Below are 15,956 nucleotides of genomic sequence, written 5' to 3' on the forward strand. Positions count from 1 at the left end.
ATCAATAAATCTATTTCTCTGACAAATATGAAATATGATTTCTCAGAAAGAGTATTTCTGAGATATGGCAAAGAAAAAGCCTAAATCAGAACATAGTCCACATAACTGAGCAAAAGATATAGGTTAGAATGATAAGTAAATTTGTGGCACAATTATAAGTTCAACTGCTGTATTTACTGAATGCACCCAAATGCCAGTAGTAATCCTAAAAGCTATCAAAATATAAATTTTAGGTTAACTGACTCACTAGCAAGCTCTATGTTATTTACACTGCAGAATGGAGATAAATGAGGTCAGTGCTATGTGAAATGCTATCATAAGCTGGGAGGAAAAAAGGTCTGCAAACTGCCAAATATTACCAAGAATGTGACAATTTCCTGATCTTTTTGGACACTGTAGTATGCTTATCGGTAAAACATTCTGGGAAATGTATTTTTTTGCAGAAACATACAATTCTTGACATTACTGATGAAAATCCCTTTACATTATTACTGTGATGCTACTTGTTAAGCCTTATCATTTGTCAACTTGTAAGCAAATGTAGATTTGATGATTTCAGCTGTCATGGTTTCTTGCCAAGACTGCAAACAGACTTATAGGAAATTTCTAACCACTAGAAGAAGAGGTAAGTGTCCAAAACACTAGTTTTCACAATAGCCAGCTACCAGCTCCACCCCATTATCAACTACAAAAATTTCTAAAGTAGCAATGGAAGAGGTGTTTTTAGGATCCCTCAGAACAAATTAAAAGGATAGCAACTGTACACTTATCAGTTAACTAGCAGGCCCTTTACAATGCTACACTAAAGTAGAGAACTAGTCTCATCATGATGCAGCCATTAACAGAAATTGAGTTAACAGAACCTTTAAAAATTAGCAGTATTGAGCCTTCACTTTACAAATTTGGAAAATATTTTTGCTTAACCAAGAGTTGCTGCTATTTTCACATGAACTGACAGAAAAACATCCTAGTGTAATCACTGCTTCTCATAGTCAACTTAGAGTGTAGGAAAAATTATTCCCAGTGCAATGGGCCATTTAGGACTATTTGGTTGGAGAAAAAGACAGGAAACACTGTCCAGGGACTCAATTAATACATACAAACTCACATAAACTTAAGGTAAAGAGATGTAAAAAGATATTCCGTGCAAATGGAAACCAAAAGTGAGCAGGTATAGCTATTTTTATATCAGATTAAACAGACATTAAAGCAACAATGTTAAAAAAAGACAAAGAGAAACATCATATAATGATAAAAGAATCAGTCCAACAGGAAAATATCATAATCCTAAATATATATGCACCTAACATGGGAGCTCCCAAATTTATAAAACAATTATTACCAGACATAAGAAATGAGATACACAGCAAGACAACAGTAGTTGTGGCTTCAGCACTCCACTGACAGCACTAGATAGACAGGTTATTAAGATAGAGAGTCAACAAAGAACCAATGGACTTAAACTATACCCTAGAACAAATGGACTCAACAGATATTTACAGAACATTCTACCCAACAGCTGCAGAATGTTCATTATTTTCATTAGCATGTGGAACATTCCCCAAGATATACCACATGATAGACCACAAAACAAGTCTCAATAAATTCAAGAAAATCAAAATTATATTGAGTACCCTCTCAGAACACAGTGGAATAAAACTGGTAATTAACTCCAAAAGGAACGCTCAAAATTATACAAATACATGGAAATTAAATAATCTGCTCCTGAAGGATCTTTGGGTCAACACTGAAATCAAGAAGGAAATTTAAAAATTCTTAGAACTGAATGATAATAGTGACAAAACTTATCAAAACCTCTGGGATACAGCAAAAGTGGTGCAAAGAGGAAAGTTCATAGCATTAAATACCTACACCAAAAAGTCTGAGAGAGCACAAACAGACAATCTAAGGTCACACCTCAAGGAAACAGAGAAACAAGAACATACCAAATCCAAACCCAGCAAAAGAAAAGAAATAACAAAGATCAGAACAGAACTAAATTAAACTGAAACAAAATAATACAAAAGATAAATGAAACAAAAAGCGGATTCTTTGTAAAGATAAACAAAAATGACAGACCATTAGCAGGATTACTCAAGAAAACAGACAAGACCCAAATAAGCTCAATTAGAAATGAAACAGGAGATATTACACCAATACAGAAGAAATACAAAAGATCATTCAAGGCTACTATGAAGACCTTTACAAACAAGAAAATCTAGAGGAGATGGAAAAAATCCTCCAAATATACAACCCTCCTAGATTAAATCAGGAAAAAAATAGAAACTCTGAACAGACCAATAACAGGTAGCAAGATTAAAACAGTAATAACAAAAATTGCCAAGAAAAAAAGTCCAGAACCAGATGGATTCACAGCTGAATTCTTCCAGGCACTTGGAGAATAATTGGTACCAATCTTACTGAAACTATTCCAAAATATAAAGAAAGAGGAATCCTCCAAAAATGATTCCATGAAGCCAGTATCCCCCTAATACTAAAACCCAGAAAGGACATAAAAATCCCCCTAATACTAAAACCAGGAAAGGACATAAAATATTCTCAAAAAAAAAACACAAGTTAACATCCAACAGCATATCAAAAAGATAATCCACCATGATCCAGTAGATTTCTACCAGGGATGCAGGGATGGTTTAACATATGCAAGTCAATAAATGTGATACATCACATGAACAGAATTAAAAACAAAAATCATAGATGCAGGATATCCAGTGAACACCATCAATGGGATCAATCAAGAACCTTATCAACATGAAGCAACCAGGAAAATGTTCTCCTTCACTGCCAGATCTGAAATTTCCCTCATCCAGTGAGAAACACCAAGGTGGCTGAGGTAGCATTAGCAAGAAAAATCTAGCCACAACAAGAAGCCCGACACAGAAGCCTCTTTGATCCTGTGGGTCTAACACTCCCCACCCTCGCCCATCTAAAAAAAACAAATGTGGCCAAAGTGTATTGGTAAAGAGAATCTTGTCACAGCAAGAACCCAGACTGGAAAGTTTTCTAGATCTTTCAGACAGCTAATTGTGCCACAGCAAGGGAGCCTCACTGTTTTCATATGTTTGAGGTTCCCCTATCACTCTGGGAGAATGCTCATGGCCTAGTGCAGGAATCAGCTCCTATCTTCTCATTTAGAAACAGAAGGCACAAGCAGAATATCCAGTGATACCAGATAAACCAAAAAGCTCAATATAACACTGCAAAGCCTCTAAAAATTAAACTGTTATTAGAGCCTTAACCCTCAAAAACAGATCAGGTACTGTGGGCTGAACCTAAACAGAGTGACTGTCTGCTAAAATAAAAAAAAAAATTAAATAAAACCCAGACAAAATAGAAAAAAAAAGATGAAATGTCTAAGATATAATTAAAAATAGCCCACCATACCAAAAACCAAGATGTTCAAAACCCTAAAGAGAAAAGACTGATGCCAAACTGAGAAGAATTAGATGTCACAATTATCTGTAAGGATTTTAAGAGACCCATCATAAAATGATTCAACAATCAATTGTAAATTCTCTTACAAAAAATAAAAAATATAAAATTTCAGCAAATAAATTATTTAAAAGAAACAAATGGAAATTATAGAACCCAAAAATTCAGTAATAGAAAACTCCCTGGATAGACACAATAATAGAGTGAGATGACAGACAATACAATTAGTGAAACTGAGGACAGAGCAATACAATTCATGTAACACTAAGCAATAAGAAAAATGTACTGAAAAAAGCACAAAGCCTAAAGGACCCAAGAGACTATATAATAATAATCAATATTTATATCATCTAAGTCCTGGAAGGAAAAGAGAAAGACAATAAGGTTAAAAGTATATTCAAATAATTAATGGCTTAAAACTTCCAAAATTTGATGGAAGACACATAATTACATATTCAAAGAGTTTAGTAAACTCCAAACAGGATAAACTCAAAGAAATTACTGCAAAGCAAATCTTAATCAAACTTTTGAAAATGAAAGACAAAATAAAAATCTTTAAAGCACCTAGAGAGAAAGGCATCTTATTTATGGGGAAACACCAATTTGAAGGCCAGCAGATTTGTCTTATAAAACAATGGATGCCAGAAAGAAATGGAATAATGTTTTTCAAGTGCTGAAAGGAAAACACCATCAACATGAATTCTATATTGGAAAAACTATCCTTCAGGAATGAAAGGGAACTAAAGATATTCTCAGGTGAAGGCAAACTAAAAGAATTTGGTGCTAATCAACTTACCATTAAACATCAGGTAAAAGAAGTTCTGTAAAGAGAAAGGAAATAATAAAAGAATCTTAGAGCATCAGCAAGGAAGAAGAAACCACAGAGCAGAAATACAGATACACTCAATAGACTTTCCTTTTCCTCATGAGTTTTATAAATCACATTTGATGATTAAAACAAAGATTATAACAAATATCATTCAGATCTTATGCCACTCTTATGTATGGCAATTATCAAAGTGGTTATATAGGTAATGTTTATTTTGTCTTTCCTAGTAAAACACATCAATTATCTAGAGAATTAACTTCATAATTCACTCATCCTAATATGTCCATTGTATTTTTCAGAATGATCAACACATATTAGTGTTTAATAAATATTTAGTAAATGGATGAATAAAATGGGTAAATTTTTATTTACCATAATTTTCCCTCTTCCTCTAAATAACTAGGTAAATATTTCAAATATTAAAGTAATTATTATGCAAAGCATTTTTTAAACATGTAATTTTCTAAGAAATTATATTGTTTATAATTAGGTACCATTGTAGCCCACATTACTTCGGACCAACAGGTTTCTTTGTGTTATACTATTCTAAAGATAACATTCAATAATATTCCATGGATATGTGGCTTTATAGCTTCTTGGTAACTGAAGAAGTACAATGGGGATATTTCAGAAATGAGAAAAATATCCAAAATTTTAAAAATAATAAGGACCTTCAAGTTTAATAATATAGGTAACATTAACAGTTGAGGTGGGTCATAGGACTTATCATACAAGTCCTGTGGCCTTATTTTTAACTTATGGTGTTCTTAATAGCAGCCCAATTCCATTCCTTTGTCTGAGATCTATAGAAGGTTGGAAGTATTTTACAGAATAGTCTTTGTAGTCCTAGAATGTCTTAAATTTCTGTTTCATAGTTCTCACATCCAATTCAAGGCCCTACCCCTATTATAACTCTGGCCCCAACATGTTACAGAATATTAAAATGGATTAGTGTTTATTTTCTAAAGGAATTAGAAACTAGGAATTAAACATTAGGGGTAATCCTGACCCTCCTTAAGTCTGAATGAATTCTTGATAGCTGTGGGCATCAGTGTATTTACAGGGATCCTTAAATAAAAATTAATTTCAGAATCCCATTCATCTTCAGGTAGTTTTCATCATGGCTGTGATAGCAGGAAGAGATAACCCTGAGATTTGCTTTATCAAATTAGGCTGAAATTTGCTTTCTCAACTTAGGTAATCAAATATATGGTATTACAAATAGTAATATGACACAAAAAGAATGTGTGTAAGAAGTGAATCAGAACCAACCATGGTGACTCATGCTTATAATCCCAGCACTTTGGGAGGCCAAGGCAGGCAGACCACTTGAGGTCAGGAGTTCAAGATCAGCCTGGCCAATATGATGAACCCCATCTCTAGAGAAATAAATCAGAACCAGCTTCCCCAAAAGACTGATAAATTTGATTTAAAAAATTAAATACCCTGTACAGGAAAAAAAATACCATAAATGCAACTGAAAAAAATACATTGTCCAAGGAAAGCTTATTTATATTACACAAGGCAGATGTATTTTGCTTAATTTATGAAGAGCTTCTACATCCAATTTGAAGGAGATAAACTATCTTAGTGTGTATTGAATATGAGATATAAATAGGTATTTACAGACCAAAATGTACAAATCAATAATAAATAGTATAAGGTAGAAAAGATATTCTACCTTTATTATAAAAAGGAAATTAAAAAGGAATCATTTTCACCAATCCAGTTGGCAAATTTAAAAAGTCTGATGATATTCACTGCAGGCAAGAGTGCAATAAAAAGAAGCTCATATTATCAGGGAGAATGTAAGCTGGAACACCATTTCTGAAAAATAATTTGGCAATATTTTTAAAAGATTGACAGGGATATCCCTTTTGACTCAGAAAACCCACAACTTGGATTTGTTTTACCAATATGATTATCAAAGTTTTCCAAGATATATTTTAAAAGATATCTTTTGCAAAACAAAAATAACAAAAATACTGGGAACAATTAAAGTGTCCAAAAATACTATCAAAAACAAAAACAGCAGCTAGCACTTAGCATTTTCTATGCTACCTATTCTTCTTAGCATTTAATTTGTATAGTTTAACATAACTCACACAAAATTTTGGAATTTTACCTCTACTTTGCAGATGAAAAATGCAAACATGGGAAGTTCTTGCCCGGTGTTCTACAACTCTGAATTGGTAGAAATGGGATGTAAACCCCTGCAGTCTGATTCCAGAGTGCCTACTCTTAAGTAAATACGACGCAGTTAAAAACAGGTAGAAGATAGATATCTATGTGTTAGTATGGAAAAATCTCCAAGAGGAAAAATAAGGGATAAAATGCAGTGAAAGGTATGTTCTCTTGTATGTTTTTGTATGTGCACATAATTATATATGAAGTTTATTTTCTGAAAAAAATCACCAAAAAAAAAACCCAATTACCCAGTTTTTGCATTATATATGTGTGTTGTTTTTATTTAGAACATCAATAGCCATTATATGTGGAAGCCATTATATAGTAGGGAATAGCCTACTTTTATTAACATCTTTGTAGTTTTGTGAATTAAAAAATATATAAATGTTGTATTTTAAAGTAATAAAAGCAATGTTAATAATCCATGATCAGTAATTTTTAATCTAAAAATTGTTAAATTAATTGATTCATATATTAATTTAATAATTCATTCCCTTAACAAATATTTATTAAATTCTTAACCATACAACAATTTTCTAGGTCAGGAGTTGGCAAGCTTTTTCTGCAATGGGATAAATAGTAAATATTTTAGCCTCTGTAAATCCTATTGTCTTGGTCACAACTATTTAACTCAGCCTTTGTAGTGCAAATGCACCATAGGCAATATACAGTAATGTGCCACATCATGAATGTTCCTGTCAATGACGGATCACAAATGTGACTGTGATCCTTCGAGCTTCATTTATAATAAGTGCACATACAAGTGTATCATTTTTTAATCTTTTATACTGTAGTTCTACTTTTCCCTATGTTTAATTCTATGTAGACACACAAACACTTACCACTGTGTTAAAATTGCCTGTAGTATTCAGTACAGTAACATGTTATATAAGTTTGTAGCTTAGGAGCAATAGGCTATAGCATCTAAGTTTATTAAACCCTCTATGGTGTTTGTATAGTGGTGAAATTGACTAAAGAGGGATGCATTTCTTAGAATGTTTGCTCATCATCAAGTGATGATACTTTATTTACAAAATTTAGCATCAGATCATATTTAGCCTATGGGTCATAGTCAGCTAACTCCTGTTACAGGTGCTCAAATTTAGTCTGTCTAGGTGTCTTTAGCCTAAAAATACAATAAATACATATACTTATATAGAAAACATTCTCATATAATTTATATATGCATAGAGGACACTGTTCCATGATGGGCAGGTCTATGCAACCTACCCCCAAGAGTCCAAGGAAGCTGAAAGGCTGAAGAAAGAAGCTGACAAATTCAGTTTCTTGGAAACATTTAATAAAGACTTACGAACAGAAGCAATCACCTGTGTCTCAGTCAGCAGCAAGACAAGATGGGGGATGCCTGTATCATTATTCCTTGGATCCAGGGCTTATATACTATAGGGAAAGGGTAAATTAGAAGGTATGTGTAGGACAACTGGAGCATGATAACATCGAGGTTGTTTGCCCTAAGGGCAGGATTTACAGTAAGTGCCTACTCTTACACAAGGAATGATAGACAAACTGGAAATCTTAGAGGTCTTTCTTGAACTAGGGTTATTCAGAAGTCAATATGGTGAATTAGTATCCAAGATGGAGTTGCTTTGGCCTACATACACAGAGACACACACACACACACACACACACACACACACACACACACACACAGAGAGAGACAGAAACATTAAAGGACCAACAAAGAAGTATACCTGACTCAAGTATTAACATAAATGCAGGTGTAAAAATTAGAATGATGTAGAAATTAATAATATTAATGCCTATATATTGTACAAATAAGTTACTACAACACAAAAAATTAGAGAAGAAAATATGATGCAGCTTTATTCTCAGATTTTGCATAAAGAGGGGATGGAAATATAAAGCAAATTAATTGCTTTCTGGATTTACATTAAAAGGCATCAGAAAAATAGGCCATTGCTATTTTCAGATAAGTACAAGACATCTCATATCAAAACCAAGAAGTGAATTCTTCACTAAACAATTATATGGAAGTTGCTTCTGGAATATTTATTTTAGTTGCATACCTCAATATCAAAAGCATACAGAATAACCCTGCAAGTTCTTCACAGACCAATAGTAAAAATAGTTCAAAGACAGATGATACTAATATTAGTTGATGAAATGATAAGCATGTAACTAATAACTGTATGATGATAAAGAAATTTAGAACTAAAGAGAGAAAAGATCCATTTATCAGATTACTTAAAATGAATTTAAATAAAAATTTAACATTTTTATTTTATAAGTCAATTTCCATTAGTAAATCCTGGATTAGAAATTAGGCCAGAAAAAAATAGTTGAATATATAACATAAGGGTTTACTCTGGTAGCAATGGATGAATATTTGTAGCTCAATTTTCTTTAACACTAATCAGTTTACATAATAATAAAGGCTAAGTGATATAATATTATTTCCATGTGAGTCATTCCATAAGCAGACTTGCTTGATTTTTGAAGCAAAAGGAAAGGAAGTTTTAGCAGTTTGGAGAATTTTTGTAGTTATAAATAAATGGTACCCTTTTTAGATAACCCGATTCTTCCACAGATCATCACACTTGAAGATGAAAAATGATGTGAAATAAGAGATAGAGGGATAAAATTCTGACCAGTGTGCTTTTTTATTTCTTTCAAGCAATGTTGTACCTCAGTCTGCCATGGTTCACTGCAACCAAATTGGTTTTCTCTTCTTGTATCAATATCCAAATCATGGTTTCCTCAGAAGGCATACACTAACCTTCTCATTAATCCTGTGAATGTCATCAGTCAGGATGTTTGTAGCTAACCCAAAATGCGTTCTCAGAGGATGTACATTAAGATTTCCAGAGTAGAATTTGTTGTTATTCATAAGAAATGCTAAAAAATATGCTCTTAACTAGAATGTATACATATATGTTCTTTTTATGAATTCCTTGTGCAGAGTATATCTTTGAAAAATTTAGAAAAATATCCCAGTACCTGAAAATCATTTTTGTGATTAAATGATACGCCTAAAACTACAAACATGTGAATTGTATAAAAAGGAAATATATTAACATGTAGTCTTCTAATAAGTAAGCTGCATTTAACAAAAGTTGAGAAGAAACAGTAATTGGAAAGGGCAATAGAAAAATCACCATCCTAATACATATAATTAACACTTAAATAATAACATAAAAATTGGTAAAATTTTTAAATTACCATACTGGGATCGGAGAACCCAAACTAATATTCATTTTTTATTTATTATGTAAAAGAATATAGTAATCCACTCTTAAAATCTAATAAATGAAAACCAAAAAATATTAGGATGCTCACTTAAAAGGTTTGCTTCATTACAATTGTTTATGTATTATGATAATGAAATGATTATACACTTTTTTTATACCTAGGTACATGCCAATATGTTTTTTGAGATCTCAATACACCAAGCTCAAGTAATTAATTCACACATATACAGCCCACTTTTATTATGAAAATTTTAATCAAATCTCTTTTTTATAGTATCTCAGAAGTCTTATCTGGATTTCCTGAATGTGAATGTTGGCCTTGCTGATGAGGTTGGAGAAATTTTCATGAACGATATTCTGAAATACGTTTTTCAACTTGCTTGATTTCTCTCCCTCTCTTCCAGGGATGCCAGTGAGATGTAGATTTGGTCTCTTTACCTAGTCCTATATTTGCCAGAGGTTTCATTCTTTCTTCTTTAATCTTTTTTCTTTATTTTTGTTTGGCTATTTTGGAGAACTAGTCTTTGAGCTCTGAGATTCTTTCCTCAGCTTGGCTGATTCTGCTGTTAATACTTATGATTATATTCTGAAATTCTTGACATGAGTTTTTCAGCTCTATCAGATCAGTTTGGTTCTTTCTTAAAATGGTTATTTTGTGTTTCATCTCCTGCATCATTGTATTGTATTCCTTAGAATCCTTGAATTGGGTTTTCACTTTCTTCTGAATCTTGATGATGTTCATTCCTATCCTTATTCTGAATTCTATTTCTGTCATTTCAGCCATTTCAGCCTCATTAAAAACCATTGCTGGGGAACGAGTACAGTTTTGGAGGTTAGAAGACACTGGTTTTTTGAATTTCCAGAGTTATTGTGCTGCCTCTTTCTCATCTGTATGGGCTGACATTCCTTCAGTCTTTGAAGTTGCTGGCCTTTGGGTGGGGTTTTATGCTTTTATCTTCTTTGCTGTCCTTGGGAGTTTTGATTGTTGGTTCAGTTGACTGGCTTCATTTCTGGAAGAACTTAAGCCACCATGGCTCGGCTCAGCATTTCTGGGCTACATGCTCCAAATCTGGGGGGCTGTTACTTAGCCCCTGGTTTTGTTCTCTGGCCCCTCAAGGTTGTGAACCTTCTGCATTGGAGGGGCTGAGGTGTTCTTGTACTACTGGCCACAGCACTCTGATGTGTAGTGCTTGCTAAAGGGCTTCCTTAGAGCAGTGTCAGTGGGGTCTATGCTCCTTCATGCATTCCAGCATCAGTGGCAGTGTGGTGGGATACAAGGGCATTGGCTGTGGTGGTGTAGCAGTGGGTCTGAGGCTGCAGCATTTCCGCATGTGCTTATGCCCACTGTGGCAGCAGGGTGCTGACAGGCGTTGGGCTGCTGAACTCCATGCTCACCTATGCAGTGATGGTGGTGTCGGCATGCGGGGGTGGAGTTGTTGGCATCCATGTACAAATTCTCACATGCAATGGTGGCATATCTAGGCAAGAATTGGGGTCAGGGGTGCGGGACACAGGATGCGCTGACACTAGCATCAGTGTCGTGCAGGATGTGCACACACGTGCACACCATTGTTGGAGGGGAGGTGACGTCTGCCCATGTACACTGGCAGGTACACCTGCTATTTACATAGTAGGTTTTAAATAATTTTACATATTCTAATTACTACCAGGATATAGACATGCAATTGCTTTTAATATAATGATCTTATGACTGAACATTGCCAAAATCTCTTATACATTTTATTATTTGACCATAGATTATTTTACTTTTTTTCTATGTCGTCAACATCATCATCTTCAAATAATGTCAGTTGTTGAACTTATTTTTTCATTTTATCCATGTACTATGTATCTATCACTAATGTTTCCCATATTTCACCAAATCTAATAGCTATCAATTTTATTTTTCAAAATCTAAAATGCATCTGATGACCTTGTCAGTCAAAGGAGAGTTTTTGTTCTTTAAAACTCCATCCATCCTTCTGCTCCAATCTGTATAGACCTGTTCCATACCAATCTCCACACACACTTATTTTCCCTTTTTCTTACTGCTCAAGATAGTGCCTCTATTACTTTGTTAGGTAGAAGTAAAAATATCAGGCATCTTTTTCTCTTTCCTGAATTTAAATAAAATGCTTCTAACATTATAACATTGAATACAATGTTTACTCTATGTTTTTGGATAGATACTCTTAATTACATTAACAAAAATTCCTTCTAACACTGATTTCCTAGGAATTTTTACTAAAAATGTATGTTGAGTTTTATGGGACACTTTTTGTCATTGTTTTTTGGCATCTACTGAGATTATTGCATGATTTTCTCTTATTCTAACATATTAATGCACAAATGTATTTTCTAATCCTCCATTATCTTAGTCTGTACAGGGATTCATTATTTTATGCCTTTATTGTATAGTAAAATTTTGGAATTGAGACAAGTTAAAGTGCACATAATCAATTTGGCCATTTTAAACCAGAAATCCAGAGATAATATTTATAAAATAATAAAGACTCAGAGAAGGCAATAACAAAAGACTAAGATCCTAATAGCCAAATGTATAATTTACAGGTACAGATCATTTATAGGAGACTAGTAAACATATGGGAAAAAGTTTAACATCACGGCTATTTTTAACATGAATATAAATATGATTATTAAAATTAGAAAATATTCTTTTTTAAGCATTAGAAGACATATTGATACTGTATTGCCTTACATACTATGAGTGAGAATACAAATTAACATAATCTTCTTGAAAGTCAACTTGTCAATGTGTGTCTAGGCCAGCTATTACAATTCTAAAAATCAAACAAGGGAATCAGTCTCAATGACAGAAAAAGCTTTGTGCCCGAAAATATTCAATGCAGTGTTATTACTAATACCAAATATTGGTACCAAATTTAATGTTCAACATTAACAGAATGTAAAATGTTGTCAGTAAATCAAAGACCTCAAAAAATATGGACCAATGTGGCTTATTTAATAATATTTGGACATAATTACCTATTCTACTGAAAGAAATTAGATGTTTCCTCATATCATGAAGTCTTAAAAATACAAAACAAATTTGTGTTATAATTTTTAATAATAAATCACCTAAAATTTTTTTAAAATAATATGCTTTTCACTTCATAAAATAGTTTGGGGATAAAGAAGAGAAGAATATACACTGAAATACAAGTAAATATTCCTTGCCTCTGAATGATGAGATAATGGAGGATTTGTTCTTTTTTCCTATATTATTCTTTTATTGAAAAATACCTATATGAAATACATATTACTTTTCTAATCACAAAATAAGTTTTAAGAAAATATGTCTTTTACAGCAGTAAGCAAACTCATTTGTTGCTTCAGGGTGGAAGAGCATACATATTATAAGTGTGTGAAGCAACGTAAGTTGAAATATAAATATTATTACTGTATGTATCAGATCACCATATCAGAGACTTTTGTCCTGGTAAGGTACTTTGTTAGAAATGTCTGAAGAGAGCCCAGCACGATGGCTGACATCTGTAATCGCAACACTTTGGAAGGCTGAGGCAAGAGGGTCACTTGAGGTCAGGAGTTCGAGACCAGCTGGGCCAGCATGGTGAAACAGTGTCTTCACTAAGAATACAAAAATTAGCTGGGCATGGTGGTGGGCATCTGTAATCCCAGCTACTCAGGAGGCTAAGGCATGAGAATCACTTGAACATGGGAGGCAGAGGTTGCAGTGAGCTGAGATTGAGCCACTGAGATTGAGCCACTGAGCGACTGAGTAAGACTCTGCCTCAATAAAAAGAAAAAAGACTGAAGAGGTAGCCAATGAAAAGGGCATATGAGATGTTCCTATCTCTAGAATTTTTATATGAGAATAGTGTGATTCATTCCACTCTATTAATTATGACTAATGTGTTATTACATCATCATTAGGTGAGATGAGATCAAAGTGTTGCAGTATACTATCATATCCATAACCAGTCAAACTTATGTTTGAAATGAGTAAACTCAACTATTCAATGGCATTTGGCTCCCAGAAATGCTTAACAAAAACTTCAACTATCTTAGCAATGACTTTGAAATAGCATAAATTCTCTGAACACTATAAGTACCTAAGAGTAAAATAATGCAAAATGAACTTTTTGTGTATTTCAATTTAGACTTTGGTCTCTAGAGTCAAAGCAAAAAAAAAAAAAAATAACAACATTTACATGTCTTTTTATTAAGGGTATTAAGCCCCCCAAAAGACCTGAAAATAAAGACAAAGGCAATTGTAGCACAGGAATAGAACTTGAGAGAAAAGCTTATGTTTTTGGATAATGAAATAATTAAATCAATTCTTAGGAAAGGAGCTTAGGAAATTCTTAGGAAAGGAGCTTTACTAGGTAACATTCATCAATACAGAACCAAAGTTTGTCTATAACTTGGATACATATAAATCCAGCTATGTAGTTTGCTCTCATCTTTAAACAGGCCTAAAGACAAGGGATACTTTCTGACTATTAAAGACCAAACAAGTAACAATTCTAACCTAAGAAAATTTGAGTGACTTGAATATCAAAACTTGAATACCAAAAGAAATCATCTAACCTCTATTTTATATATATATACATATATATATAAAATATATATATATATCAGTAGTCACATTATTAAAATGTATCTATAATATTCATAAATCTCTTTATGGGAATTCTAGTTATAGGCACTATGTAAAAAGTTCTTGTGCAACAAAGAAATTGAATACCAAGACTGAGTGCTTTTGCTCTGTACACATGAAGGACAAAGGAACAAAACTGGATGTAAATGGACAAGCAAAGATTAAATGGGGGGAGAAAAAAGCAATATGGTTTCAAAACAGTCATTTCACAATTTTTGTTTGCTTTTTCCTTCAATTTCAGAAACAATGCATGTCTCATGTTCACTGAAGTATATGAAAGGTTGAATGACATGTGTCCATTCCTCTTGTTAGTGAATATATTACCAAATCTGAAAAACCAAGGAAAAATGTAAGGAAGATGAGCTGAATTACCCTGCCCTCTCCTTCTCCCCCTCTCATTTTCACATTTGGAATAATGGAGGGCATAGTCCTACTCAAAGAAACTTATTTGAGTGAGAAGAGGAGTAGATTTGAGCATACTTTGGTACAGAAATATAAATAACTCAGTGTCACAGAGTAGATTCCAGAAACAGATTAAACTAAATAATCAATTAACATGAAAAATTGGGGAAAATGGCTGCTTAAAAATATTCTTGATATAACAGCCTACATTTTTACCACAAACCACACCTAAAAATTAACTTCCTATAAAGATATAACAAATCTATTAATTCGTTAATTAGAAAAATATATATATGTTTTTACTTGTAGAATGAGAGGCTTTATTAAAGAAAGAAAACCCAGGAACTATTAAGTAATAGATATCTACAATTATACATATAAAGTTTTTAAAATACCAAATGTCAAAGACACCAAAATAAAGAAAAGAATTAGTCAATGTTGAATCAAAATAATATATCTTTACTATATGATAGGCTCCTTATCATTTATGTAAGTTGAAAACAAAGAAATAAAAATGGTAAAAGATATTCATGTAACTTTATAGAAGAGAAAATGCAAACAAGTAGCATATAAAAAAGATACAAAACTTTAGAAATATTGTAAATTAAAGCAAGAGGTTTCCACTTTTTACTTGACTGAACAATATTTTTAAATTGATAGTTAATATCTAATACGGGTATTATTCTGGGGAAACAGGCACTTTCACACATTGGCAGAAGATGTATATAAACATAGAACTTGTTTTGAAGGTAATATAGCTATTTCTATTAAAATTCATGCATGCACTTTGAATCAATAGTCCCACTTTTAAGAGACTAGCCCATTAAAATAAAACTTCAGCCCGTAAGTTGTGTATACAAGGAACATTGCTAATGTTAACAGAAATACAGAGGCATTTTGAATCACCAAAAATGCAAATTAAAATAAAATCACTGTGAGGTATCACCTCATACCCATTTGGATGGCTGTTATCAAAAATACAAGAGATAAAAAATGTTGGTGGGGATGTAGTTAAAAGGAAATCCTAATACACGGATTAGGTAGGAATGCAGATTGGTGCAACCATTTTATAAAACAGTATGAAGATTCCTAAGGAAATTAAAAATAGAACCACCATATTGCCCAGCAATTCCTCTTTTGGGTACGTACCCTAAGGAATTGAAATCACCCCTTCATAAATATATCTCATTATAAGATATCTTACAATCTTATAATA

At 32.8% G+C, this 15,956-nt stretch overlaps 1 protein-coding gene across 9 annotated transcripts in view; it reads right to left on the reverse strand.

Annotated features, from left to right (window-relative positions):
* STPG2 (sperm tail PG-rich repeat containing 2) overlaps positions 1-15,956 on the reverse strand; it is a 706,287-nt gene that overhangs the window by 161,410 nt on the left and 528,921 nt on the right. Inside the window, exon 13 of one of the 9 annotated variants that reach the window (XM_054554202.1) lies at positions 3,992-4,271. The exons of the other annotated variants lie outside the window; for them this stretch is intronic. Coding sequence (XP_054410177.1) covers positions 4,218-4,271 — 54 coding nt within the window. The 3' untranslated portion in view covers positions 3,992-4,217. Of the gene's footprint in view, positions 1-3,991; positions 4,272-15,956 lie in introns of those variants that run through there. 9 annotated transcript variants of the gene reach the window in all.

Source organism: Pongo abelii, chromosome 3, assembly GCF_028885655.2.
Source record: "Pongo abelii isolate AG06213 chromosome 3, NHGRI_mPonAbe1-v2.0_pri, whole genome shotgun sequence".
NCBI lineage: Eukaryota > Metazoa > Chordata > Mammalia > Primates > Hominidae > Pongo > Pongo abelii.